General features: G+C 41.1%; 1 protein-coding gene across 1 annotated transcript in view; it reads left to right on the top strand.

Moving 5' to 3' along the window:
• Positions 1-26,789, top strand: part of sptbn5 (spectrin, beta, non-erythrocytic 5) — a 39,351-nt gene extending 12,562 nt beyond the window's left edge. Inside the window, exons 16-71 of the mRNA XM_076977724.1 lie at positions 127-279; positions 463-593; positions 786-1,037; positions 1,319-1,606; positions 1,688-1,931; positions 2,073-2,212; positions 2,302-2,401; positions 2,483-2,653; positions 3,055-3,219; positions 3,470-3,696; positions 4,022-4,208; positions 4,302-4,502; positions 4,605-4,718; positions 4,807-4,964; positions 5,050-5,182; positions 5,332-5,477; positions 5,660-5,774; positions 5,874-5,984; positions 6,126-6,305; positions 6,412-6,615; positions 6,887-7,036; positions 7,245-7,349; positions 9,042-9,233; positions 9,320-9,475; positions 9,581-9,772; positions 9,939-10,034; positions 10,199-10,317; positions 10,564-10,678; positions 10,996-11,109; positions 11,478-11,599; positions 11,677-11,839; positions 11,971-12,159; positions 12,292-12,369; positions 12,653-12,825; positions 12,935-13,025; positions 13,652-13,798; positions 13,929-14,066; positions 14,217-14,473; positions 14,610-14,796; positions 15,182-15,394; positions 15,522-15,718; positions 15,904-16,108; positions 16,360-16,536; positions 16,767-16,922; positions 17,107-17,324; positions 17,416-17,605; positions 17,968-18,144; positions 18,442-18,549; positions 22,313-23,095; positions 23,202-23,267; positions 23,409-23,492; positions 23,704-23,795; positions 24,040-24,153; positions 24,326-24,423; positions 24,511-24,615; positions 25,383-26,789. Of these exons, the coding sequence (XP_076833839.1) occupies positions 127-279; positions 463-593; positions 786-1,037; positions 1,319-1,606; positions 1,688-1,931; positions 2,073-2,212; positions 2,302-2,401; positions 2,483-2,653; positions 3,055-3,219; positions 3,470-3,696; positions 4,022-4,208; positions 4,302-4,502; positions 4,605-4,718; positions 4,807-4,964; positions 5,050-5,182; positions 5,332-5,477; positions 5,660-5,774; positions 5,874-5,984; positions 6,126-6,305; positions 6,412-6,615; positions 6,887-7,036; positions 7,245-7,349; positions 9,042-9,233; positions 9,320-9,475; positions 9,581-9,772; positions 9,939-10,034; positions 10,199-10,317; positions 10,564-10,678; positions 10,996-11,109; positions 11,478-11,599; positions 11,677-11,839; positions 11,971-12,159; positions 12,292-12,369; positions 12,653-12,825; positions 12,935-13,025; positions 13,652-13,798; positions 13,929-14,066; positions 14,217-14,473; positions 14,610-14,796; positions 15,182-15,394; positions 15,522-15,718; positions 15,904-16,108; positions 16,360-16,536; positions 16,767-16,922; positions 17,107-17,324; positions 17,416-17,605; positions 17,968-18,144; positions 18,442-18,549; positions 22,313-23,095; positions 23,202-23,267; positions 23,409-23,492; positions 23,704-23,795; positions 24,040-24,153; positions 24,326-24,423; positions 24,511-24,615; positions 25,383-25,540 (9,345 nt within the window). The 3' untranslated portion in view covers positions 25,541-26,789. The remainder of the gene's footprint in view (positions 1-126; positions 280-462; positions 594-785; positions 1,038-1,318; positions 1,607-1,687; positions 1,932-2,072; positions 2,213-2,301; positions 2,402-2,482; positions 2,654-3,054; positions 3,220-3,469; positions 3,697-4,021; positions 4,209-4,301; positions 4,503-4,604; positions 4,719-4,806; positions 4,965-5,049; positions 5,183-5,331; positions 5,478-5,659; positions 5,775-5,873; positions 5,985-6,125; positions 6,306-6,411; positions 6,616-6,886; positions 7,037-7,244; positions 7,350-9,041; positions 9,234-9,319; positions 9,476-9,580; positions 9,773-9,938; positions 10,035-10,198; positions 10,318-10,563; positions 10,679-10,995; positions 11,110-11,477; positions 11,600-11,676; positions 11,840-11,970; positions 12,160-12,291; positions 12,370-12,652; positions 12,826-12,934; positions 13,026-13,651; positions 13,799-13,928; positions 14,067-14,216; positions 14,474-14,609; positions 14,797-15,181; positions 15,395-15,521; positions 15,719-15,903; positions 16,109-16,359; positions 16,537-16,766; positions 16,923-17,106; positions 17,325-17,415; positions 17,606-17,967; positions 18,145-18,441; positions 18,550-22,312; positions 23,096-23,201; positions 23,268-23,408; positions 23,493-23,703; positions 23,796-24,039; positions 24,154-24,325; positions 24,424-24,510; positions 24,616-25,382) is intronic.
• The last annotated feature ends 342 nt before the right edge of the window (positions 26,790-27,131 follow it).

The raw sequence follows: 27,131 nt of genomic DNA on the forward strand, positions 1-27,131 counted from the left end.
TGAATGAGAAGTATTTTTCAATGTAGCTACATTGTCTTTTCTTAATTATACACTAATAATTTATGAAGTCTTTAATCTGTTTTAAATGTTATGGTATGAATGTATGAACCGTGTTTTCACTTGTAGTCAAAGACAAAGATCCTGGATGAGACTGCCCACCTGCATCGCTTCTACAATGCCTGTGAGGAGTTTGACTCCTGGATGGAAGACAAGGAGAGCATTCTCAGCACGTTCAGCTCTGATGCTGATAACATTGAAGTGGTGCAGGCCAAATACGAGGTGGGTGTTCTCAAATAAGGGAAACCCACTGAAAACAGCCAGTGGATTAAAAGACAAAAAAAAAACAAAAAAAAAGTGCACTGTGGGAAGAAGCCATAAATGGATTTTGCCAGATGTACATAATGTGCACCCATTCATCGTATGAAGCAATTATACTGAAACACTCATTATTTCCATACAAAGAATTTCCTTACAGAGCTGGCCAGTGGGAAGGGGCAACTCGATGACATCACCAAGCTTGGTGAAGATGTTGTGAAAAAGCAGCACAGCAGAAAGAGGGAGATTCAGTCCAGACAATCCCAAGTCAGCCGCAGGTAGGAGGCATAAAATTGTTATACAACCACCACAGTAATTCTCAAAACCCACATCCTCAGGTTTCAAACTAGTCCGAATACAACAAAAAAGGAAAAAAATAGTAGACACATAGCAAAAGTTTCTGTTTTTTTTTTTTTATTATTATACTTTATTTTCCTCTGACATACTTGCAATGAACGCATTGTCATCAGGTGGGAGCACATTCAGACTCTGAAAGATGAGAAGGCTCATGAACTGCTTAGCTCGGCTGACATCAAGTCCTTTTTGGACACTTGTGAGGACGTCAAGACCCAGCTCCAGGACAAGATGGCCCCGCTAGTTGTGGTGGACTCAGGCTGCTCCCCTTCCAGCTTGCAAGCTGAGGAGCGAGGTCAGGCCCAGGCCGAGAGGGAGATCGACGTTCTCCAGAGGAAGATACAATACCTGAAAAGTGTAGCCATAATGTGAGTAAGAGTTTATAGAAATGTAGTTTCAGGGTTTGTCATGTGCACAGAACATGAGAGTCGGTTGTACACTGACATGCTTGTGTGAGGCTCAGGTGCTATGCAGATTGCAAGTACAAATACAAAGGGGGGGGGGGAGTCCTGAAACCTAGTTAAACCTCGGTGTTACACATAGTAATGGGGGTTGCAAAATGACAGATTGTTGTTCATATGACAATTATTATGTAATTGTATTTTCAGTAACTTACGCTCACTATATTTCCCCTGGGTGTGTGTCACAGGAAGCAGGACTGCAGCCCCACTGAGAGCGCTGCCATCATGGCAGAGGTCCATGCATTGGAAGATCTTCTGCAACAAGTCCAAGCCCAGGCCGTTGAGAGGCAAGGCATGTTGGCTGAGGCTCAGCGGCTGCAGCACTTCCACAGGGAGTCCAGGGACCTCCTGCTGTGGGCCGGGGTGGCGGAGGAACGCCTGCTGGGAGAGGAGAACGCCTCTGACGTAGCCTCAGCTCAAGCCCTGCTGAAGGAGAACCAGGAGCTGAGGCTGGAGCTCGAGCAGCAGCGGTCGAGGTCTGGAAAGAGGGAGAGAACAGTTGCATTTATAAAGAGAGGCATGTGAAAGACGGGTTTAATAGGGCTTTCCCCCCCCAGGTTGAAAGGCATAGAGAAGCTCGGCGAGTCTTTGGAGAGCCTATCTGGGGCCAGAGGCACTAGAGATGTCCAGCAAATGCTGGCCAAGCTAAACAAGGAATGGGACAGGTTGGACAAACTTTGGTCTAGTCGAAACCGGAGACTAGAACAAGGTCTTGAACTCCAGAGACTGAACATGGAAGCAGACCGGATAGAAGCAAAAATGTCTGGTCATGAAGCCAGGCTAAAGGTTAAGGACCTCGGGGTGAGCTGTGCTTTTAGAAGGAGGAGATATATTTCCATTTCACACCCCTTGGTAGTAGATGTGCAAATTCTAGTTTCTATTACTGTTACACCCAAACAGGTGTAATGTTGTTCTAGAGACGTCATTGATGTTTCTGTGCAGGACTCTGTGGATAGCGTTCATAGTTTACTTGGCCGGCAAGATGAGCTGGAGGGTTTGCTCGGAGCTCTCGACAAGCAAACTGGGAACTTTCACGACAGATGTCAGGAACTCATCGACAAACGTCACTTTGCGTCTAAACAGTGAGGACAACTCTGTTATTCTGTTTTATTTATTTTCTATTATAAAGCATGCTACTGTATTTCTCCTTTATGGTAACATGTTTTCTCAGGATTCAGATGCGATCACAGGACATTGAAAACAGAAACAAGAAGCTCAAAGATAGCTGTAAACAGAGAAGACTGGAATTACTTGCCTCAAAAAATTATCAGGTATTACTCACGCTTAGGTATGACAAAAGATGAGTCATAAACAAAAGATTGGCTTAACCAGTTTGTTTTTCTCTGTGGTAGGAGTTTTGCAGAGACGCAGAGGAGCTGCTGCTTTGGATGGAGGAAAAGTTTAAGATTGCAGAAGATGAATCGTACAGGGACCCCACCAATGTCCTCCATAAACTTAAGCGGCATGAGACTGCGGAGAAGGAGATGCAGGCCAACCAAGTGCTCCTGGACAGACTGATTCAGGTACTCCATGATCCAGATAAACCGTGATCCAGGTACATTGTAGTCCAGGTACACCGTGATCCAGGTACAAGGTAGTCCAGGTACAAGGTAGTCCAGGTACACCGTAGTCCAGGTACACCGTGGGTGGCTCACTGCTGTTGGCATCTCCTCTTAGGCCATTTAAAGCAAGTGATGTCAAAATTTATGCCCAATATTAAAATGAAATCACAAATAACATACTTATATATAATAATGTTTACTCTGTGACTGGGTATTCAACGACACCAAACCAATCACCAATAAAAATGGATGAAGTAAGTCCTGTTAAGAGCATCATTCCTTGGTCTTCAGCTGCTTTTCAGAACCCTCTCACTGACCGTTCTTTCATCCTGGTTAAACGGCACTATGTTTTACGCAACAAGGCAGGAGAAGGGATGCTGGCAGAGAACCACTACAACAGTGTGAATATCCAAAGAAAGTCCCGGCAGGTGAAGAATCGCTGGAGTGAGCTCCAGAGGAAGATGGCGGAGAGGGGAGACAAGCTAAGACAGGCTGGTCAGCAGGAACAACTCATGGAGTTACTGCAGGTGTGTCTGACCCCTGCTGAGCATCACCATAAAGATTTTGCCTAGAAATTTCACCTAATATATTTTTACATGTCTGTCACTGATATACTGAGGCATAAAGCTTTTTGAAGCTTCTTGTCACTTTCTGGTTTTGAAATATGGCAACTAATAAGGCCCATTTCAGATTTAAGAGATGGCGACCAATAAAAAAAATTGTAAAAACCCAAAACAAAATAATAATAATAAACATGACACGACTGCTTTCTTTCAGGATGCCAGAGTGAAAATTGAGGAAATTCAGCGAATGCTTCAGCATGCAGCGAAAGGTCATGACCTTCGCTCGAGTCGGCAGCTCCTGAAGGAGCACAAACAGTTGGAGCAGGAGGCCCAGGAGCTGGCTGACAAAATCAACTCCATTGTCACTCGGGCCAAAAACCTGGCCACAAACCACTTTGACTCTCAGAGAATCCTCCATGAGACAGACACCTATCTGAAATTGTAAGCTATCCCAGAAGCTTCAGAGTGTATTTTCATATTATTTTTATCTTGTATTTATTGGTATGGAAAGTGACTGGAATAAGTGAAGTGCAATGCTAAATGATATTGCAAATTTTTTGTACTGTGAAATGTTTTTCTGGTAATTACACAGTTGAGTTTATTAAATATTGGTAATAAATGCAGATGTACAGCACTCAAACATTTAAGACTTAAATATTGTAACTAACACTATTTTATATTGAAATAAATACTTAAAATTCTTATCTGCGTTAGACACCTGGACATGCAGTGTTCTCACTGAGTTGACCATTGCTCTATTTGAAAGGTTTAAGTCCCTCCAAAAGCCTCTGGATCTTCGTAGAAGCCAGCTGGAAGCAGCCGTCACCCTCTACAGCTTTTACCATGATGTGGATCTGGAGCTTAGCTGGATCTCTGAACATCACCCTGTAGCAGACACCAGCAGTTATGACAAAACCCTGGCTGGGGCCACCAACCTCCTAAAGAAACACAAAGTAGATTTAATAATTCCATAATATCAATTCCATATCAATTCCTATAATTCTGTTCAAGATGTCCTTCAAGTTTATGTATTTTGGATGCACCAGGAGTTGCAAGCAGAGATAAATGGCCACAGGCAGTATCTTCAGCGTGTATTGGAGCGAGGATGGACCATGACCAAATCTAGCCAATGGGATAGTCAGGAAGTACACCAGAGATGCGACCACTTAACAGCAGAGTGGGAGGATCTAGAGGATGCCTGTGAAAAACGCTTAGCCCACCTCAACAAAGCAGTCACACGGGAACAGGTACAGCTACACCATTGTAGCCCACTAGAATCCCACATTCAAGATCACTAGACTGCCGTGATAAAATATGCCTTTGCAGTAAATATAGACAATCGCATGCAGATCTTGCTCGACTGTGCTGAGCTGGAAACCCACCTGTGTGAAACATCAGCCTTGATCAGTACCGACTATGGCAAAAACGAATCTGCTACACAGAGTCTTATAAAGCAGCATCAGGTAAGTCAAAGGCAGTGGGATGCTGGTGTTTGCTGTACCGTGTTAACTGGAGTTCGGGGTATAGACATGGTCCTGTGTGTGTATGCAGGCGGTAGAGGGGCAGATCGAGGTGCATGCTGCCCAGGTAACAGAGCTCAAGTCCAGTGTGGACCAGGCTGTGTCTGCATGGGCTTTGGAGGAAGTGAGGAGACCATACAATCACATCAGGACTCAACTAAGTGAACTGCAGCTCACAGCCACAGTCAGGTAACTGACCAAAATGAAATCAGAACTGTGTGTCGACACGTTAGATGCACCGCCTTAACAAAGCATTCATGTTTTGCTGCAACAGAAACCAAAGGTTAAAAGAAAGCCTCCACTTGCATGAATTTAAACGTGACTCTTCTGATCTTGAAGAATGGATAACTCAGCAACGGCAGTTTGTCTCCTCTGGTGACTATGGCTCTGATTATGAGCATGTATTGGTAAGACACTTGGTTATTGCTCATTAACATGTAATATGAAACAAGACAAAACATTTCAATAAAGTAAATCATTCTTAGAGAGCGAACAGATCAATTATACATAGATAAGATGCATTAGTGGTACCCATGGGTCACTTCTTCTGTTACAGCAACTACAAATGCGGTTTGATGTGTTCCTGAAGCAGTTAAATGTGGGACGGGAGAGGATGCATGCAAACAATGAGCTTGCTCAGGGGCTCGTCAGAAACAAGCATCCTGAGAGCAAGTTCATTCAAGAAACACAGGAGCTACTTAGGTACATTTACCTAAACCCACTCTAAGAAAAGACCACAGATAAATTGTACTGGAAATATACAGTGTCATCTGCCATAAAAGTGAAATCTCTACAGCAATCTATTTTACTCTTGCACAGAAGTTTAAATATGCATCCACCAATACAAGAATTCTAAAAAAAAATGCATTAATTGTTCATATCAGAAAATTATGGGATGAGCTGCAACATTTAGCCAAAGATCGTAAAGAGCACTTGCATCAGTCTGAGAAATGCCACAAGATTTATAAAGACTTGACAGATGCCAAGGGACACATCCAGGTACTACACCCAACAGTACTCGAAGGTCATCCTGTCCAAAAGACGTTTAAGAAATTAAAAACATTAAGCTAACTGTTGCCTTTTGCTGGAATCCAACAGGACCGGCACAAAAGCATTCCTGACGATATTGCCAAAGACCTGCAAGGGGTTCTTCTGCAGCTGAGGAAGCATGAGGCCTTGGTGCACGAGCTCGCAGGGAATGAGCAGCAGGTACTGATACTGTCCGCACTGTTTCCTCCAAATTATAAACCTGGTACCTGGTGTGGTAAGATGCAGTTAAATATCTCCTGGACTGGCAGCCATTTTGATGGTGTTACAGTTTTTGATCTGTGTTTGCTGTCTGTTTAACAGCTGCAGGAGCTGCTGGATGCCGCAGACTCCATTTTGGATGAGTGCTCTCCGGAACTAAGAGGACGGATGTCACTTCAGGAACAGGAAGTGGTGGAGGGCTGGGAGACGCTCCGCACGCATATGGAGCGTAGAGAGGAGCAGCTCAGGCTTGCTAAACAACGCTACTTCTTCCTCAACACAGTAACACACACACACACACACACAGCCATGATTACTTTCATCATTATGATTATAGTCATCCATCATAACTCAGTTTCTGTGCCACATTTCCTTTGTGCTCCCGTAGGTGCAAGACTATTCTCTATGGTGTGCTCATGTCCTGAGTGGGATGAAGGCAGAGGAGTCCATTCGTGATGTGGCCACATGCAACCTGCAACTTTTGCAGCATCAGCAACTGCGGGCTGAGATCGTGGCCCATGAGGAGACCTATTCCAAGGCTGTAGCCATGGGTCAGCACCTACAGGAGCAGGACAGCCATACCACTAGGGAGGTGAGTGTGCAGATGGGAGATGTATTAGTATATTTGCCACCTGTCACTTTCAAAGTCATTGTTGGAGTTACCCATCTGAAGGGCATAGTCACTAAATTAACATTAATGACATCAGACACATAGCACCTTAAGTAAAATATAGCTCAGGAATAGTTATATCTTACTATATTTGTAAATGGAAATGCTAAAACTAGTAAAAGAAATATAGAAAGAGGTCATTTTGAGTGAATAATCAAAGCTGGGCACCGTAAATGTGCATATTGATCATCAGGTTCAAGAAAAACTGAGAGCATTGCAGGATGAGAGGGAGAAAATGTCAGATCATTGGGAATCTAAGCAGAAATGGCTGGAAAACACTTACTCGGAGCAGGTGTTGTATAGAGACATTGAACATATGGAGATGATCACCAACTCCCAAGAGGTCAGTGCCTGTAAAAAACATAATTACATGAAACAGATTAAAATAATGTTATAAAGACAGATTTAAAAGAAAATAGATTGCTTTTAACAGTCACCATACGCCTTTACTAATTTACAACAAATAATGAATCTCATAGCCTTTTTAATGTGCAAAAAAAGAAAATGGATCATTTTCCAGACTGAACACAAATTTAATCGAAACTTTGCAGGTGCAGCTCAACAGCAGTGATGTGGGGACAACAGTGGATGAGACAGACACTCTAATCAAACGTCATGAGGCCTTTGAAAAGCTTCTTAGCACACAGGACGACAAGGTTCAGTATTCATGTCATGGTCATTACAGTTATAGTTGGTGCAGAGTGTGTTTTATTTATGGATAAAAATAAAATGATAAAATTATTAAAGAAGATAATAATAAAAAGCAATAAAACTGGAAACTGAGAGAAAATAAATAATAAAATAAGAATAAGTAAAAGATAAATAAAATAGGCTATAAAATACGGTACCTACACTAACCAAAAGCCAGTTCAAATAAGTACGTTTTTACCTTGGATTAAAAAACATCTAATGTTGAAGCATACAAAGAATCTACACATAAGCTAATATTCAGTTCACACATCCAGCGGCAGGTAGAAAAGGAAGTATTTATACACAATTGGAGTAAAAATATGTACATTAATTAAAGCTATAGCTTGTGTACTAACAGTTAACTCATGCTATATAAGCTGTTAAGAGGAACTATCAAGCCAAATGACCAAACATTTTAAAAACAAGATTTAATTCAACAAAGTAGTACCACAGTAAGTATGACGTGGCGCCATGGGCATTGAGCAATAAGTAGGTGGGTGTCTATGCTGAGTAGAGCGAGATTTATTATGGGCAAATCCAAAACCAGAGTCCTTAAATCCAGTCCTGTCATATTGGGATAGGGATCAGACACAGAACAGTAACCGAGATGAAGAGATATGACTTAAACAAAGCAAACACCAGATAACTGAGAGAAAAGTAAAAACAAACTGAGACGAGGGATCATGAAACAGACCAACTCTAGTGACAAACCCAACGGCTAGACATACAGTACTTAACTTGGGCAGTTTCCAGGGCAAGACCAACAGGGACTAAGAACAAAGCACATGAACAATGAACTGCAACCAGGGAGACATAACACAGGGTATAAATACACAGCTAGACAAGGAACTAAACTAGGAACACATGAAACCAATAAGGATGGGCGGCGTTACAAATGACAGGGTGTGTAGCAGGAGAAACACACGGGAAAACCAAAACAGACAGACAGAGGAGGGGCTAAACAGAACATGACAACCAGCCTGACAGATGGGGCAGAACCAGATGTGACATATAAATACAAAATAAAAGCAAAACAAAAGCATCTTTTATGTACCCTAAAAAGATACAAAGGGAATGTACAATGGTGCAGGATACCATCTTTCCAGACCAAGGAAAACACGCCTCATGTCACAGGACCACGTCAACCAACGAGGTATAAAAATGAATATAATTTGGGGTTGAAAACTTGGTACAAGTATGCTAATAATAAAATTACTCAATATACTGAAGGGTCAGAAATGTATTGCTCCTAACTAAATTCCTCTGCAAAAATGTATGGCAAAACAGGACCAAATATATCCATTACTAGCCAGTTGTGACCAGGATTCCCAAGATCCCAGAGAAATAAGAACAACCTTGTGATAATATTCAAAAGTTGTGTGGTATGACACCAACTGAAGGATATTAGGAATTGTGAACACTTTTCTGAAGAGCATAATGAGTATGACTGTTTCATCTAAATTTAATTTACCCATTATCCATGCTAATTACATTCACCTTCACATGCCTGCAAGCATATGTACATTTCGTAGACCTGCACTGAATTTTCTCACCAATTAGATATGTCCATGTTCAGCCTGACCTACAGCAATATAGCATTAAATATCAAAATATACACTTACAAGTAATACTGAATAAATTGGTTTGCATGTTTGCAGATGGTTGCTCTTCAGAAGTTGGCTGACAGTTTGAAAGAAGGGGGCCTGACAAGAGAGAAAACCAGTCACCTCAAAAGCAAGATGAAGGCTCTCAGAAACAGGAGGGAACGCATCAAAGATCTGTCCATAAAACGCAGGCAGGAGCTTGAGAGATCCCGAGTTTTCTGCATCTTCAATCGGGATGCAGATGAGGTATTGCCATCTCTCTGCTGCAACCCTAGCTGAACCAAAAATAATTCTGTAATCAGGCAATTAATCTGCTACTGTTTGTACCACAGGCTCAGGAATGGGTGTTGGAACGCAGGCAGAAGATGCAGGAGGATTCAAAGGCGGACCTGAGCGACCTTCAAACCAAAATGAAGCTACTGCAGAAGCATCAGGTGTTTGAGGCAGAGATTCTGGCCCATGGAAAAATTATTGAATCTGTCCAGCAGGTGATGGTTGTTCCATAGATCTTCATTCTGTGGGTTTCATGTTGAGTTGTGCTGACTGTGCCTAGAGCTTCTTTAGACTGATGATCATTCCCTCACCTTCATCAGACAGGAGATGAACTGGTCACCCTTCATCATCCCAAGTCGAAAGAGGTGAAACAGAGTGTCTCTGCTCTAATTTCTCACTGGGATGCTTTAAAACAAGCTGTCTCTGCCCGAGGAAAAGTTCTAGAAGACCACAGAGACTTTTTAGAGTTCCTTCAGAAAGTGGAGCAGGTTGAAGTGTGGATCAGACAGAGAGTAAGAAAATGTACTCTTAGAATCTTGATTTATCAACATTTTATCAGAAAAAAAGAAAAATCAAAATTGTAAAAATCAAATTGTACTCAAATTCCATTCAATGACAATGATTGAGAATATAAAGTAGTGTTGACGTCTCAATTTCCACCCTGGCTTTGGTTTATAGGAGGTTATGATTAATGTGGGAGATCTTGGGGAGGACTATGAGCATGGTCTACAACTACTGAAGAAGCTGAGTGATTTTGGAGGCTCCAGCCTTGGGGTAAGTGCATTACAACTGTCCTTTTAACAACCTGCCCCAAATGATGCGTTATAATATTGGTTGGCTTATGAAAACACTTGCTATCCTTGAAAATCAACCTTGGGGAGTGTTATAGTGAGGATGAATCAAATGGCTAAAGCTATAAAGAATGAATCACCTTTCAGGATGTGACCGTAGATGATGCTCACATCAGGACTATCAACAGCCTGGCAGCTCGACTAGAAAGGCAAAACTGTGATGACCTGGTCACTGTGAAGAAACGCAAGCAGCAGCTGAATGAAAGGTCTCACCTTCATCATATTAACTTCAGTCACAAATGCTAGGATGGCTAATGGCTGGAAGCTTCTGAACACTGGATATTTGCATAATGGCAACTGGTCCCCTCTGGCTGTCAGTCATTATAAACAGCATGATCACATTTGGTGAAGATCTGTGTTACTCTTCTCATTAATGAGTATACCAAATATATTCTGTTCCCTGTATAACTAGACCTTGCTAACTGTTCATTCACCGCTATCATTGATGACAGATGGAGTAATTTCCATGGAAACCTGAACAGTTATAAGAGGAAGCTGGAATCGGCACTGGAGGTTCACTCTCTGATCCGTGACCTCTCAGAAGTCAGGGATAGGGCAAATGAAAAGGTACCTTTACCTGGATTTTCATACAATGCAATTGTTATACAACATTGTCTTCAAGTTTCTTTATTGGATATGTATGATCTTTGAAGTTTAAATTGTAAATTACTACCCCTACCTAAATTTATTCAAGTTTAATGCAGAGGCAGATTCTAAGCATGTACTGATGGTGTGCCTAAATGTTAAAATGTAATAAAAAAGTTAAGAAAATCTGATTCGAGCAATTTCCCCTCCTGTTTTGTCATACATGCTTGTAGTGCCCCAATTCAAGTACAACCTTAGTCATGTTTAATAAATAATAGGTTTTTTCTGTGGATTTGCAGATGCTGTTGCTGCAGGGTGAAAACTATGGAGAAGACGTGGAGGGTGTGGAGAACCTTATACGCAGGCATGAAGAGACAGAACGGGAGGTCCGGGTTATTCAGGAGAGAGGCACTGTGAGTATCCAAAGTTTTGCTGGTAAACTGATTGTGATCAATCATTTACATTTACATTTATGGCATTTGGCAGACGCCCTTATCCAGAGTGACTAACATTTTTATCTAATTTTTTATACAAGTGAGCAATTGAGGGTTAAGGGCCTTGCTCAGGGGCACCTCAGTCATAGCCTCAGGTCTGGGAATCGAACCCGGGACCCTTCGGTCACAAGACCAGTTCCCTAACCACCAGGCCATGGCTGCCCTGCAATCATATTGCAATGTATAGTTACAAAACATGGAGACATGTCTTATTAGTGGACTTGCAGTGCATCGTTGTGGTTTGTAAATGTTGTTAACAAGAACATACTTTTAATTTATAAAACCAGGTCCTGGAGAGGGAGACCAAAAATAAACTAAGGTCTCATTCTGACCTTTCTGACAAGCTCACAAAAAAGCAGAGAGAAGTAAATGCCACTTTAGTGAAGCTGGACAAGCAAGTAAAACTAAGGTTTGTAGGCAATAATATTGAGGGCAAGTCTTCGTGGTGAGGCACTACATTGGATTCATCCTGATATGTCATTGTAGGAAGGATCACTTACAGGAGTCCCACCAGCTCCAGCTGTTTAAGGCTAACCAACGTCTGCTGCTGGACTGGACACTGAAGCAAACTGCTGAAATGGGAAAGAAGGGCTTGCCCAAAAGCAAAGCTGAAGCAGAAAGCCTCCTAGCAGAGCACCAGGACTGGAAAGTAAGATCCACCCCTCCCCTCCACTCCCTCAGCCTTTCAACTTTTTTCAGTTCAGTATGCTGGAAAAGAAAGAAGTTAACATAATCCTGCTGTCTAACTCCAGGTTGTTAATACAACCTTTGTGTTTACAGGCAGAGTTAGATGCACGTGGAGAGCGGATTGATTCGGTGAAGCACTTTGGTCAGAATCTACTGAAGTCTGGCCATAGATATACAACAGAGATCAAGAACTCTCTGAAAAAACTCGAGGACGCCAAAGCTGGTCTGTGTGAAGCATGGGACCAGAGAAAGACCACACTGGACCAGGCACTCCACCTTCAGGTCTCCAGACAAACTTTATTAACATTATTAATAAAATAATAAAATAATGTTTAAAGGAATAATTTAAAAAGTCAATGAATTTGCTAAAGATCCATGCTTGAGTAATGAACTTTACATTATCAATGAATACAGATATTTCTTGGCTATATGGAGCAAAGTGAGAGCTTGTTAAGTAATGGGGAAGCTTTTCTGGCCAATGAAGATCTTGGGGTAAGAGCTCTATTATATGGATAGCAATCAAAAATATTTGAAATATTTGAATTTACTGTAAGCACCATGGCATGATGCAGAATTAGTAGAAGATAGTAAAACACTAATAATATAACAATGGTTTAGAAATTCTTTGGATTGCCAGAGCCGACCTATGTATCACTCTGCATAGTAGAGTATATACATCATATAAGCTTGTTGTTTGATAGACATTAGAACTAGCATGACACTATTGTACTTAGGACAGTGCACAATGTAATGCCTTTCTTTATTGGTGCTTCAGGGCTCCCTGTCAGAAGTGGAGACACTTCAGAGGAAGCATGCTCTATTTGAGAACTCTCTAGACGCCCAGCTTGAGCGGGTGGATGAGGTGGAGAGATATGCAGAAGAGCTCATACGCAAGAAACATTATGACTCGCACAACATCGAGAAGAAGAGTAAATCTGTGCGGCTCCGGTCAGTCAATAGCCATTCGTAACAAGTGAAGCATAAAGCATGGAGTCCATCTCAGTTAATGGTCCAGCACCGCCATGAGCTTGATGATAACTATGTTATTTTTATCCAGAAAGAGGAAGTTGCTGGAGATGAGTAAAGCGAGACAGAAAGCTTTGGAGCAATCTTTCAATCTTCAGAAATTCTTGGAAGGTAGCTTTGAGGTATGCAAGTGAATAAGAGCTTCCGATTTTTTAAAATCCTCATAAAGAAATAATAAAGTATATATAGTCCAAAAAATAAAACTCTCAGGATTAGTCTTTAGTCAGGATTTTACTTTTCAGTATTTTCATATGTCCATATTATTCTCATTGACTTGGTAAACATGTTTAATAGTTGTCGTTTTAGACAAGGAGAGATTGAGAGATTAATGCAAATGCTGAGAAGAGCAAGATTATTAAGAGCAAATCTATGAGTGCACTGATCCAGAATACATAATCACAAATGCAGATAGCTAATTACGGTAACGGAAGGAAACTAGGAATAGGCAAACTGAGAAATACAGACAACAGACTATAAACATGATACAACAAACATGACGGAGGCTACAAGTAAAAACCAGCAATGTAATGAAGAAAAACACAGCAGTTCTATATACAGGCTAATGTGTGGGACTTCAGAAACAGGTGAAACTAATATGACAGAAAACCAAAACAACAACAGGATCAGGAATGGAGAAAACAAGACAAGGAACAGGGTTGCCAAGGGAACTGCAACATTAGCGGAGCATAAGTGTGTCAGCCTGGGTTTTTTATATGAATGTATGTAGACTATTTTATGTTTTATTAAGGTGTGCTCATGGTTAAATGAGAAGAAGTCAGTGGCTCAAGATGAGAGCTGGAGAGATCCCATCAATTTGCAGGCTAAACTTCTGAAACACCAGGGCTTTGAGGCTGAGATCCTGGCCAACCGCAATAGTGTGGAGGCCCTCTCAAAGGTACTGTCAAATCTAGATGTTGGCTACATGTCATACTATTATAATATTCTCCTTTTCTAAGACATTTGAATTCAAAGTGGAAAGAACGCTCAACATTACAAATCTAATGCCAAGGATGTTTAAACTGCAGGAAGGTGAGAAGATGCTAGCTGCTCAACATCCAGCCAAGGACAAGATTAAACCCAGAATCAAAGATCTCAATGATGGCTGGGAGCAGCTTTTACTCAACTGTAAGGAAAAGAAGATGCGTTTACAGGAAGCATATCAGGTGCAGAAGAATTTCACTCTAGATTGGTTTAGCTTTTCTTTTACTAATCTGCTTAACATTGCTATAGTCCGCTACTTCAAATTGAAGGTGTGTGGTATGTTGAAAAGTAATGTTTTGTGTCATTTTCTTCTCTGTCCATAATCTCCTCAGGCCTTGCAGTTCCAGCGCTCTCTGGATGATGTTGAAGGCTGGCTGGATTCAGTAGAAGATGAATTGAATCAGGAGGATTATGGGGAGGACCTGGCCTCGGTCAGCAGGCTGCTGAAGGCACTAAATGGGTTGGAACAAATAGTGGAAGGACACCTGGAGAAAGTCCAGGGACTGGTGGACACAGCCAAAGATTTCAGCTCCAAAGGCAACTTCATGGCAGGGGAGATACAGCAAAGAGTTTGGAACATGGTCAACAGGTGTTTTATTCTGTTTCTGTCATTTAAGCTTTGAGAAGAATGGTTAGAGTAAATGTAAAATAAAGTTTTATTGAAGGATTCTAGAATTCTACACTATGGAGTTCTAGAATTGTTTACATACAGGTTTATCCTTCAGGTTTAATAGTCTGGCTGAGCCACTGCAGGCTCGCAGAGAAAATCTGGAGTCATGGCAACTGCTGCTCCAGTTCTACAGGGACATGGAGGATGAACTTGTGTGGATTCAAGATAAGCTACAGGCGATGTCTTCAACGGACTGGGGCACTTCACCACAAGGCGCCCAAGCTATGTCCAAAAAGCATCTGGTCAGTAATTAAATGGATAATTTTACTAAAACAACAAAATATTCTGTCCATTGGGCAATATACAGATGTGTTTAAATACCCATGTTTACTGCAAGAATAATAATGGCAAGTTAACATACAAATTCCTGTTTTATGTAATAATTTGATGCAAATTTAATAACTGATTTATTAATATATAATTTTGTAATTTGTCATGATTCACATAATGAATAAAAATCTGGATTTTAATCCAGATGTGTAACTAAGTTTTCCATATTACTTAAGATGGCTTGAACTTGAATAATGAATAGTGTGTATAGAGGTCCTGGCATGGTCGTAAACACAAGTCTTTGTGGTAGTAAGCACACGTAGTGCATGTATGACTGGGAAATGCTGTTCTGTGTAGGTGATGATGCAGGAAGTCGTGGGCCACACCCCTCTGGTGCATGCTGTTCTAGAAGCAGGACAGAACCTGGTGGCAGGGAAGCACTTTGCATCTCAGGAGATCAGCGAGAGAGTGACCGAACTCAAGGAACTCTTTAACTCTTTGAAGAAAGAGTCCAACAATAAAGACCAACTGCTTCAAGAAGCAATACAAATCCAGACCTTTCTCTCAGAGGTTAGAGAGCCACCTCTCCATCTTATATTAGTAATTTATTAAGACTCACTTAGACTTGGTTTTGCCCTTAATAGGTATTTGTGTTTGATTATGTTAGGTTATGTTCAACCTCCATATTTTCCTGTAGGTTTCTGAGCAGGAAGTGTGGATGGAGGAGCAGTTGCCGGTGCTGGAGTCCAGGGATTGTGGGAAAAGTGAGGAGGCCACAGAAACGCTCCTCAGAAAGCTGGACACACTGGACCTGGAGGTTGTGAACCACCGTGGAGAAGTGGAGTCACTGCAGGAGATTGGGGCTCAGCTGCAGCAGTCTGGCCATCCATACAGGTGCAGACATTTATGACTGCTTTGACCCAGCTACAATATAAAAATGGATTTATGAAAAAAAAGATTTATGAAGAAAAGCATTAAAAATTGTGAAATTATTTAACTGACCTTTGAAATCCAGGCAAAGGCAGACAGAAAACATTCTGTGAATTCATATTTACATCACTGAACATGCATCATTGCAGCCACTTGGTAGGTAAGAGTGTCACAGTGATGGTGGAACGGTACGAGTCCCTGGTGCAGCTGTCTTCAGAGCGCCGTGCTCAGCTGGAGGACCAGTACAACCTCCATGTGTTTGAGAGAGAGATGCGAGACCTCCACAGCTGGCTCCTCTCTCACAAGACTCTGGCTGAATCTGAAGACTTTGGACATGACCTGGAAGATGTTGAGGTAATTGTGCCCTGTGGTATTATATGTGGTATTATATGTATGACATCAAGTTATTGGGTGGCCAAATATAGAATCTGCACTCGAGTCAAACCAAGAAGAGAACTGTAGTTACTTAATTCCTGAAAGGAAACATTCCTGAAAATTCAAAACAAACAAGCTCTAAAAAAATACAATTACAAACTGAGCTTCAACATGCATTGTAGAATTATCTTTGGATGCTGGAATTTTTAATGGTTATTCACTTTGGTCAGGCCCTGCAGAAGAAGTTTGAAGATTTTGCTGTTGAGGTCAGCACTTTGGGTCAGAACAAATTGGCTTCAGTGCAAATGCTAAAACAGAAGGTGAAATCCTCAGAGTTGCAGCAAAGAGAGAAATCACTACTTAATTTATGGGAGGACTTAAACAAAGCTGTGGAAACACGAGCAGAGGTAACTTTAATAAATGCAAGATAACCGTTTTATTTAGATTTTATTTGCAGACAGAACTAGTTCTGATTTTATCATTTGAAATATAGATAAATAAGTAAAACCTGGACATTTCATTGTTCATTTTATGCATAACAATGTGAAGTGACACAACACATATTTTAAATCATAGTTTTAACTAACTTCATCAATGTTAGCATTGTTCTTCTGATTTTTAACACTGGTTGCCACAGAATCTGCTGTCAGCTCGCGAGATTCACCAGTTTGACCATGACTTGGATGAGTTGAAGAGCTGGATGAGTGAGAAGGAAATGGCACTGGACTCCGAGGACCAGGAGAATGACCTGCTCACTGTCCAGGCTCTGATTCGACAACATGCCAACCTTGAGGTACAGAACAAGCATTAGCACAGGAACAACAAACCCACTGACCACCCGAGGATGGGCAACTGGGGATTACATTTCTCTAGACCAGCAAAGACCTGATAACAGAAGAATGTAAGAAGACAAACTGACATCATGATGGGTTCTACAAACATCAGTACAGAAACCTCCTGCAATCTTCTTCCTCCAGAGAGATTTGGCGGTCATAGAAGGAGACCTGCAGAGCCGAAGGGAAGAGGGCAGGGATCTGGTCAGGCGCCATCCCCAGGTGAGGGAGAGTCTGTCTGAGAGGCTTCAGGAGGTGGAGGACAGCTGGGCCAGCCTGAAGGAGCGGGCCAGCCAGCGCAAACACAGGCTCCAGCAGATGGAAGCAGTCCAGAGATATCTGAAAGACTGGAGGGAGCTCATGCAAGTCCTCGCCTTTCTTCTAATTTGGTGATGTTATTGCTTTGGTGTTATATGCCATAGGCCCTGTCAAATATTCCAAATGTGCACACAGGGCTTGGCTTAAAGAGTCACTGTCTCTGGTAACGGGGGAGGAACTCAGAGGTGAGGTCAAAGATTTGGCGCAGCTAAGCAAAAGGCACGAGGAGTATCGTACCCAGCTTGATCGACAACTGGACAAGTCAGAAACTGTGAAGAATGAGGGGAGACGTCTAATACGGGATGGAAACGTCATGAGTGAAGATGTATGTTTTAAGAAAAGTTACACCTACTAGCACACTAACAGACTGGTGATACTTTCTAGTGATACTTTGATGGGAGAGTCCAGTATTCCTCAGTCCAGTGTGTGAGCAAACCTGTTTTTTTTACATTTGACCACTATAACAGAGCCTGTAGTGCGCTAATAAGCTTGGTTGTGTGTGTGTGCGTGTGTGTGTGTGTGTGTCTGTCTGTCTGTCTGTCTGTCTGTCTGTCTGTCTATGTGCACGTATGTGAGCATGTGTTTGTGTGTGCATGTGTGCAATCGTGCATGTGCATGCATTCATATTTGTGCGCGTCCAGTCTGTGTTTTAATGTGTGCCTGTGTACATGCATGTGTGCTCTACAGCTGGAAGAGCGTATAGTGGAGCTCCAGGAGCTGGAGGTGCTGGTTCTGGAGGGTTGGGCTGAGAGGAAGGATCAGTACCAGGACGAGCTGGAGCAGGAGCAGCTGCAGAGAGAGCTGGAGCAAGCTGAACACTGGCTGAACACCTACGAGAATGCACTGAGTGAAAAGGATTATGGGGTGAGGATGCAACAGAGATTCTTTAGTTTTTAGAAATATAATATATAATCAGTAATCTTCAATATATATTGAGGTGGAGAGAGTACACAAATTTTCCAGAGACCGGTCCTTCATCAGCGGTGCAAGCAAAGTGTTTCTTTGGAACCCTCCTTCTATTGATTAAGAAACACTTTGCTTGCACAGCTGATGATGTACCTCTATCTAAAATATCTTTTGTACTTCACTACAATTTTTTACATATCTACATATCTTACTAAAGTACACTGTAGTTACTCACCTGGAATGTTTCTTTTTTAGGACTCTGTTTCTGATGTTCTGGAGCTGATGAAGAAACAGGAGGATCTAGAGGCCATGATACAAGCTCAGAGCGAACGATTTAACACCTTACATGAGAAGAAAAGTCAGGTAAGGCAAAAAGTAGCAAAACCTTGTACTCTGTTCTGTTCCATCTTTTGGAACCCTGTACTGTGTTGTAAGATGTGTGAGAGCACCGTGTTTACTAGCTTGGACTTCTGTCGCTGGTTTCTCTTGAGAGACCACCCATGCTAACTGCTTAATCAAAACTGGTTAGTTTGGATTCCTGGTGCTGGTTTCCTCAGAGTTGGCCCTTTTTAAGTATCGGTATTATGAGCTCAGTCTATTCCTAAAGGTTTGTCTTTGGATCATACTACTACAGGTACAAAGCAATTAAATAAATCAAATTCTATGAGTCTAGTATAAAGATAAACTGTCATTCATGGTTTTGAGCCACTTTTCTTTCATGGATTAGTTGAAAAGCTAACCGCTTTTATCTGATAGTAAGAGCAGCTGTACACATAGTTGAGTCTTGTGGATCCGCGTCAAAAATGGAAGCTAAAAGCTACCTCTCAGCATTAGCAGTGATGATAAAACTAAGTACGTCTAGTGGTGCTAGCAAACTTACCTAGTTGAGCAGCATTGTTTTTTACAGCATGTTGAGATTGTACCATTGCATTGTATCTGACACTGTTAAAGGCACAAGCACCATCCCAGTTCAGAGTTTAGTCTTTTGCTCTTTCAATGTCCCATGTCTTATGATGCCTTCAGGTTGTCTTACATGGGATATTCCCTTGAAAGTTGTCAAGGTGATCAGCTTCCTGGCACTCCTCCGTCCCCTCCGTCCTTTACTCAGCACCTTTCTGGGACGTCAGTTTTGTTTTCAAAGCTTGTACCCTGTGAAACAAAAATGCACCGTAGTCAGGGTTAGACTCCACATTAAATTATGTGCTGAGATACACCTGGGCTTAGATACTTTGTGCCAGTGCTATGGCACCACCATGTGCTGATAAAACAACATGGCTATGGGTTTTTACCCTACATTAATTACCAAGGTTTAAGTTGCCATATTGTCAATTGTGATTTTTACCCCAATCGAAGTTAGTCCTCCACAGTTTTCCATCTGTGCAGTGAGAACACACACACACTACTAATGATCACTTGGGGGTTGTGGTGCACATGTGCCCCAAGCAGTCGGCAGCCCTAGCCCAGCGCCCAGGGTGCTCAAGGGCACTTCAGTCATGGCCTAGGGCCTTCAAACCGGACCCACGACCCTCCGGTCACAAGACCGGTTCCCTCACCACCAGACCACACAAGAGGGCCTTTCTGTTGCCATCAGTGCTCATGCCCTCCTGAATAAAGACCTTTTTCTTCCACACCTTAATTGGCTTTCACTTCATCTCATCATGACTGATTCAAAATCAGTGACCTATCCCTAAGGGCACATAAGTTGTTTTGTCATTGGCTTTCTAAGGGGTGCATGGTGTCTGTAACGCCTTGAACCACTGATACAAAGCGTTATTGGATTTCACTAAAGATTCCAGCATTTCTGCATGTGGTGACATTAATGTATGGGCCATGCAGTGCAGGGTAGTATTTTTGCACTGGTCAACCCAGGTACCACCTGCTCTTTAAAGTCAATAAATACTTTAAAGTTCTTTAAAGTCTGTAAGGCACCTTCAGCACCTTCACACCTTCAGCACCTTAGCAGTGCTACTTGGAGCAATGTCTGCTTGACTCCATGGTGAGGTCAGTCAAGTTCATCCACACCAGACTCTGCCATCGATGTCTTTATGGACCTTGCTTTGTGCACTGGTGCACAGTCATGTTGGAAGAGGAAGGGGCCAACTCCAAACTCTTCCTACAAAGTTGGGAGCATGGAACTGCCCAAAATGAAGCTCTCTGTGCACTGTTCTTGAGCTAATCTGAAGGCCACATGAAGTTTGGATGTCTGTAGTGATTGACTCTGCAGAAAGTTGGCGACCTCTTCACACTATGCGTTTCAGCTGTTGTTGCTGTCATTCCCAAACACTTAAATTTTCTTATAATACAGCTGATTTAATTGTGGAATATTTATGAGCGAAGAAATTTCACGACTGGATTTGTTGCACAGATGGCATCCTATCACAGTTCCACGCTGGAATTCAATGAGCCCCTGAGAGCGACCCATTCTTTCACAAATGTTTGTAAAACCAGTCTGCATGCCTAAGTGCTTAATTTTATACACCTGTGGCCATGGAAGTGATTGGAACACCTGATTCTGATCATTTGGATGGGTGAGCGAATACTTTTGGCAATATAATGTAGTTCCCCACATTACTAGTATAATGTAATACTGTGATCAGAAGACTATCTTGGTTGCCAAATAACTTTGCTATGGATTAGTTGGAGGCACCTTTTCACCCCTAAACCACTTTGGTTCCTTTAACCCTAATCCTTTCTCAATTGCCCACAACAAACACAGCACCTACATTTCTGAATGCACTCCAAGTCGTGTGTCTGAAATTGTCTGTCCAACAAAACACAGAATACTGTAAGAATATACAAAATGCAAAGGCCTTACAGTCTTGCAAAACATTGTGAAATGTTTTATTTAATTGTGAAACAACCAATGTTGCAAAATAAGTAGGCCATGACAGACACATAATCAACAAACAGGAAGAAACTGTTCACTGCTCTCAGTGTCCCAGTGACTGCCACTTGTATTGTATCCCTAGCACTCCCATCTAATCGTGTGAAAGTTCCCATTATCAGTTAGCAGCATATCACTGCAGTAGAATCCAAGCATGCTTCCAAATACAAGATAGTCGTTTTCTTCTAGTATTTCACTTACACTATAGACATGACAAGGCGAGATTTATTTCCTTCTTCTTCACACATAGAACATGCAACCAATTTGTATTTGGCTATCTTCAATTACACTGTGAAATTCAATCCAAACAACAGTGTACAACCATGACTTGTCAGAGATATAAACATAAACATTGCTGATTTGCCCCTTGTCACTGATACTGTAAAACCAATACATTATTAATTATTAAATATTAAAAACTCAATGTCCATGTTCATAACTTGTGGAATGCATTGTAGTATCTTCCAGTAGCATATAAAAAAATCATACCCTTGCCAGCAGACAAGCAAGTCAGAGAGGGATTTTTTTGGATTCTCTAATCTGTGGTTATAATTATCCATAGAATGCTGCAGAGCCATGTACTCGTACAATTTACCAAGATATTTGCATCACATTGTTGCCAATGGCAGCTGCCCCCAGGATTGAAATGAATTATTTTCATGAAATAAAATGAACTTAACTCTAAAATATACTGGGAGACATTGGTTTATCCCCTCTCTTCTGGGTCGAAGCAAATATCACTCAGTCACCCAGCCAACTGCTGAATTTTACTAAAGATAAGCACAGACACTAAATTATTGATGATGACACATAGTCAGTCACTTACTTTCAGGCGCCCTCAAATTCAATAAGATCTCATTTTAAAAATCCATTTGAAAGAACATTTGTGGAAAATTACACATTGCTGAGTAGATTGCTTAGATGGCTGGCTAGCTAGTTAGTCAAGTGCATTTTGTGGTAGTTTTTAATTTATAGTACCAGTGAACTAGAAAATCTAGTTAAAACTAAGTTTGTGCTAGTTAACTGTTAGCTACCTTGATTCGCTAACCTAAGTGCTTATGTACCTAGTTAGCTAATTTAGTGGTTGTTCTGGCACATTTAGTTAGCAAGCATCCGCTAATGATCAGGGACCTTATATGAACCAGAATTCCAAAAAAAAAAAAAAAAAAAAAACATTTTTGGAATAGAAGACAGTAGTATGCATTATTAGTAAATCTAGTAACAAACTCTGTGGCATTTCAGAAAGAGCAGAAGATGAAAGAAACATATGGAGGAGATGATGGCTCCAGGAAGAAGCCTGTTCGTGTAACTTCCCTAAAGAGAAAGCCATCAGATCAACTTGCCTCAACCTTTCGGCCTACCGTATCCAACCCCATCATGAAGAGAAACAGCGGTGGCAGGCGCCATGGCTCAGAGCTGACCTCTTACATGCCAACAAAGTCATTGATTGTGAGGAGAAACAGTAGTGGCAAGGGTGAAGGTTCCTCTGCGGCTCCTCGAGTGGCATCTTTACTCAGGAGGAGCACTGGCAACAGTAGTGATGCTGTGGCTACAAATACTCCATCTATCAAACAAGCCTCTGACTCTCCTGAAGGCCAGAACTCCTCTGAAGGAAATTCATTGTCTTCAGCTTTCACTAGTGCTGTTTACAGATCCCATCCAATCCTCTCCAAAGAATCAGACCAAACTCCCATAATTGGGCATGGAGTTGATGCCTCAGAACAAACTGAGCAAAGCTTCAAACTCGCCTCTTTTCATATAGACAAACCGAGAATCACCCCCAGAGAGGTGAGATCGTTAAGCCCCACAGAAGTGATTGTGGGACCTCCAGAAGATCCTGTAGTCGAGGCAAGAATACCTGCAGTCTCCAGTACTGCTTCAGAGAATGCCATTCCTCCATCTCCACCGCCATCACCTCCACCATCACCATCGTCTCCACCCACACTGAAGGACATTGAGGAACCTAAGGGAGTAAGCGAGGAGTCTACTGCTGATTCTCCAGTGCTGTTTCCTGTACCTAACAAGGTGAAGCTTGAAGTTCTTTGCTTTTCTGTGGGGAAACACTTCTCTTTAGTGTTTATATGTAGTATATCTTTTATATTTTGGGGAAAAACATTTTTGTGCTCTTTAGACAGAAGCAGACCTTGTCAAAATGGAGGGGCCATTAGATATTAAACTGAAACAAGGAGGGATTCAAGTAAGTCATTTAACTGATATCAAACGCATATTTAATTGCCCTAACCTTAAGCACAACGATTCATACACAGAGTAATCGGAGTTTGTTTGTATTGTACTAGTATCCGTTTGATATAATGGTGGAATATTGGTGTGTTGACAGGGTGTGGCTCACTGGGAACCCATCTATGCACTACTAGAGGAAGAGACACTCAGCCTGTTTCAAGATAAAGACGCTGCTGACAAGGTGTTGCACAATTAACTCAGACACAGACTTACTCCCACTTGTATGCAAACACAAGAAAGGAATGAGAAGAGAAAGGAATAAGAAGAGAGAAGGTTGCAATCATAATTATGAATAAAGTATTAAATGCAACACAACTGTGAGAAAAAAATAGCTTATGGAAATGTTAAAGGCAATTTCTTACATTTAATCTCATATGCCTAATTCTTTACAGAGGTGCACCCGATGGCCACCTATCACTATGACTGGAGCCATTTGTAAAGATAACACGTATTACAGGAGAAAAAACTACACTTTCAAATTGATGTGAGTAAAAACAGTAGATTTGGTGGTTGTTCTCATTTGTTAAGGAAACCCCAACTGGGATTTCCCATTACGAGTGTTTCCAGTTATAAGTTGCCGGGACAGACTGAAACAACAGCCCCGTTGTTGACCCGCACTTGAATATATAAGTGTGTAACTCGTATATCTTATTAGTTATATACTAATATTAGTAAACCACTCTGATTAGGAAGTAAAGTCCTAACTCTTATTGCTCTGTTTGCTTAAGGCTGAATGATGGCACCCATTACCTGTTTGCTGCATCATCCCAAGCTGAACAGCAGAAGTGGGTGAAGGAGTTACAGAGCTGCACTGCTCAGAGAAGCTTCTTACAGCCTACTGGGTAAACAAACAGATACAGAAGTGCTATTCTCAGCCACTCTCCAAGTATGGTGTGTAAATGTATATAGCTGCCAAAGTCTTTTAGATGTATATGGTACTGGATTAAAGATCTCATAGTTTTATGGCAGCTCATGACTGTTATAAAAATGTATGATTTTTTTTTGTCATTTCAGGATGAGCACAGTAGGAAAGGAAGAGGCAGCAAAGCAGCAGGACACCGTTGCAGCTGATGCTATAGTTGTGCAAACCCTAGAGCCAGTGCTACAAAATGGTGAGGAACTGAACAAAGCCTGCGTGGAAATGCATCCTCATGTAGACATGTTCACATCGCCAACCTGTTGGCCTGAACCAACTATAGATTCCACTGAGAGTTCAGCGATGGAGAGGGATCCACCCCCGAAGCCTCCACACACATACTATGACAAACACCACTACCCAGATGGAGGAGAGGGCGGAGTCTCAGGTGAGCAGAATTGTGGATCTCCCGGTCTTACAAAGTTCAGGTTCTTAGCCACCACACTTACATTATGAAGGATCACAGCTCCAGGTCAGGTTATGATTTGTCAACTGCTTGTTTACATCTTCATTATGACTGCGGAGCAGTCATGGCCTGGCGGTTAGGGAACTGGTCTTGAACTGGTGACCGGAGGGTCGTGGGTTCGATTCCCAGACAGGCCATGACTGAGGTGCCCTTGAGCAGGGCATCTAACCCCAACTGCTCCCCGGGCGCCGGGCTAGGGCTGCCCACCGCTCTGGGCACATGTGATCCACAGCCCCCTAGTAATCACTAGTGTGTGTGTGTGTGCGTTCTGACTGCACAGATGGGTTAAAAGCGGAGGACAAATTTCGATTGGGGTGTAAAAATCACAATTGACAAAAATATGGCACAAAAATATGGCACATTTCATTATACTGTTGTCAAATAATCAGTGAGCTAGGTTTCTCAGCTCTGAGTTTTAAGGTCCAGATATCTGCATTTGATATAAAACAATTTGTTCTAGGACAGAACATTGACATATATACTGTATGCCTTAATGTCTTAAACATAAAACGGTTAACCAGAAAAATAAAATGAAAAAATAATTAATGAAAAAAATAATTTCTAACGTTATAAAGAATTTTATACCATTGTAATGTAAATACTTCAGAGAAGGTCCTTTGAGAAACCTTTCGATCTTTGGCTATGCAATATGGATTGAGATATCCTTTAATCTGTACTGTTTTGTTCAGAAACGTTAAGAAGTCTTCATAGAAACCAACCACCCTCCTGTCCTCCACCCGCGCCTCCACACGCTCCTCCACCTGTTCCTCCCCCAAACCAACAGGAAAGCGGAAGCAAGGAAAAGTCCAAAAACAAGAATGTTTTCAAGAAACTGTTCAAAATATAATTAGTTTTGCTTGGTAAACATGGTCTGTGCCAGCCCATAGCTTTACTTCTGTGATTGCATTACTGGGCTGATTACTGGGTTGATCACTAAATCAAATAATAGCAGGATGATATCAAATTAGTATATTACATTTAATCATTTGGAATAGCAATTTTAAGTTTTCTGATATATTTTGTACACTGATCATAGAGTAATGTGAACTAGAACTATTTAATTACAGATGTTTTATACCGTTAACAAGTATGTGACATGAGATCTATGCTGAGATAAATGAACTTTATTTTTGTCATTAAATATTATCAAAAGAATAGCCCTTAGCCTCTAATAATAATATTGATAATAAAAGCAGCCCTCATTACATAACAAGAAATTTTTTTATTATTATTATAAATCTCAGGCAGCTGCCATAACTGAAATTACTAGACAAACAAATGTAAATATATTGCCATGTTTATTCCTCACACTCTTCACAAAGTCACAAAATCAGGCACAGTTCCTGTAGTCTCATAAATGCAGACATTTCTTTATTTCCCTTCCTTGGTAACAAAGTTATTAGTGAGTGCTCTTACTTACACAGCTAACTTTGCAGAGACTTTTTCTTGTTGTAGGCTCACATTACATAATGTTTTGGCCACATGATGGCGCCAAAGACTATGGAAATCGTGACGTGTCCAGGAACGCCTTGAAGCTTTTATTTTGAACTGTTCAAAAGACTAGTTCACTTTAGTTAGCTTTGCACAGAAATATATAGATATATGGAGACATCTTATTTAAAATTTTTCTGTTTTTAAGACGTATCGCTGATGTTGGATTTTTTTTGCCCTAAGTACGTTGCCCCTACCACGTTGATGAGGTTTTATCGACCAATTTCTGAAATTTCTCAGTCTTACACACGTCGTTACAAATGTGACATTTCAACTACACCAGAATAAATGAAGATTTGTATTCAATCATAAAAATATCAATTATTGTCCTGCCATCTTTAGGATACACTAGATTATATAGTGTAATTTGTGTGACATATGGACTACCAGTCTACAAGTCTGATAATATTAATAATAATGAAGAAAAAGAAGAATTGTCGCATTGTTTGCTAGTTTTATGTTTCTTGATTACTTGAAAAGGCAGGTTTACCAACCATTTTTCCTAGTTCATGGCTAATATTAAATTGGTTTTGCATATAATGTTTTTTTAACACTGTTGAGCATGATTTTAAACACATTAGCCGAATAAAAATACAAAACGTGAATTAAAATGTGTGTTCCAGAGTAATATTTGTCGGAGAGATAAAACGAATCATCATATTTATGTAATATTATAAATTTAAATATAGTCGCACTGACCAAGGTTTTTATGTTATAAAATGTAAAAAAATTTACCTACATTTTAGGCTATTCATCTAACTAATGAGGTCGACTTATTATAATTCACTTGTAATTATGCCTTAGATTATTTCTTGCTGGTGGAATTTACGCAAAAAAAATGACATCTAAAATTTCCGGGTATTGCATAAAATAGACACAGATAGATACGTACTATTTAGATTCCAAAATTTTGTTCAAAATACATGAGATCATGCGACTTACTCCAT

This window comes from Brachyhypopomus gauderio, chromosome 17, assembly GCF_052324685.1.
Source record: "Brachyhypopomus gauderio isolate BG-103 chromosome 17, BGAUD_0.2, whole genome shotgun sequence".
NCBI classification, from domain to species: Eukaryota; Metazoa; Chordata; class Actinopteri; order Gymnotiformes; family Hypopomidae; genus Brachyhypopomus; species Brachyhypopomus gauderio.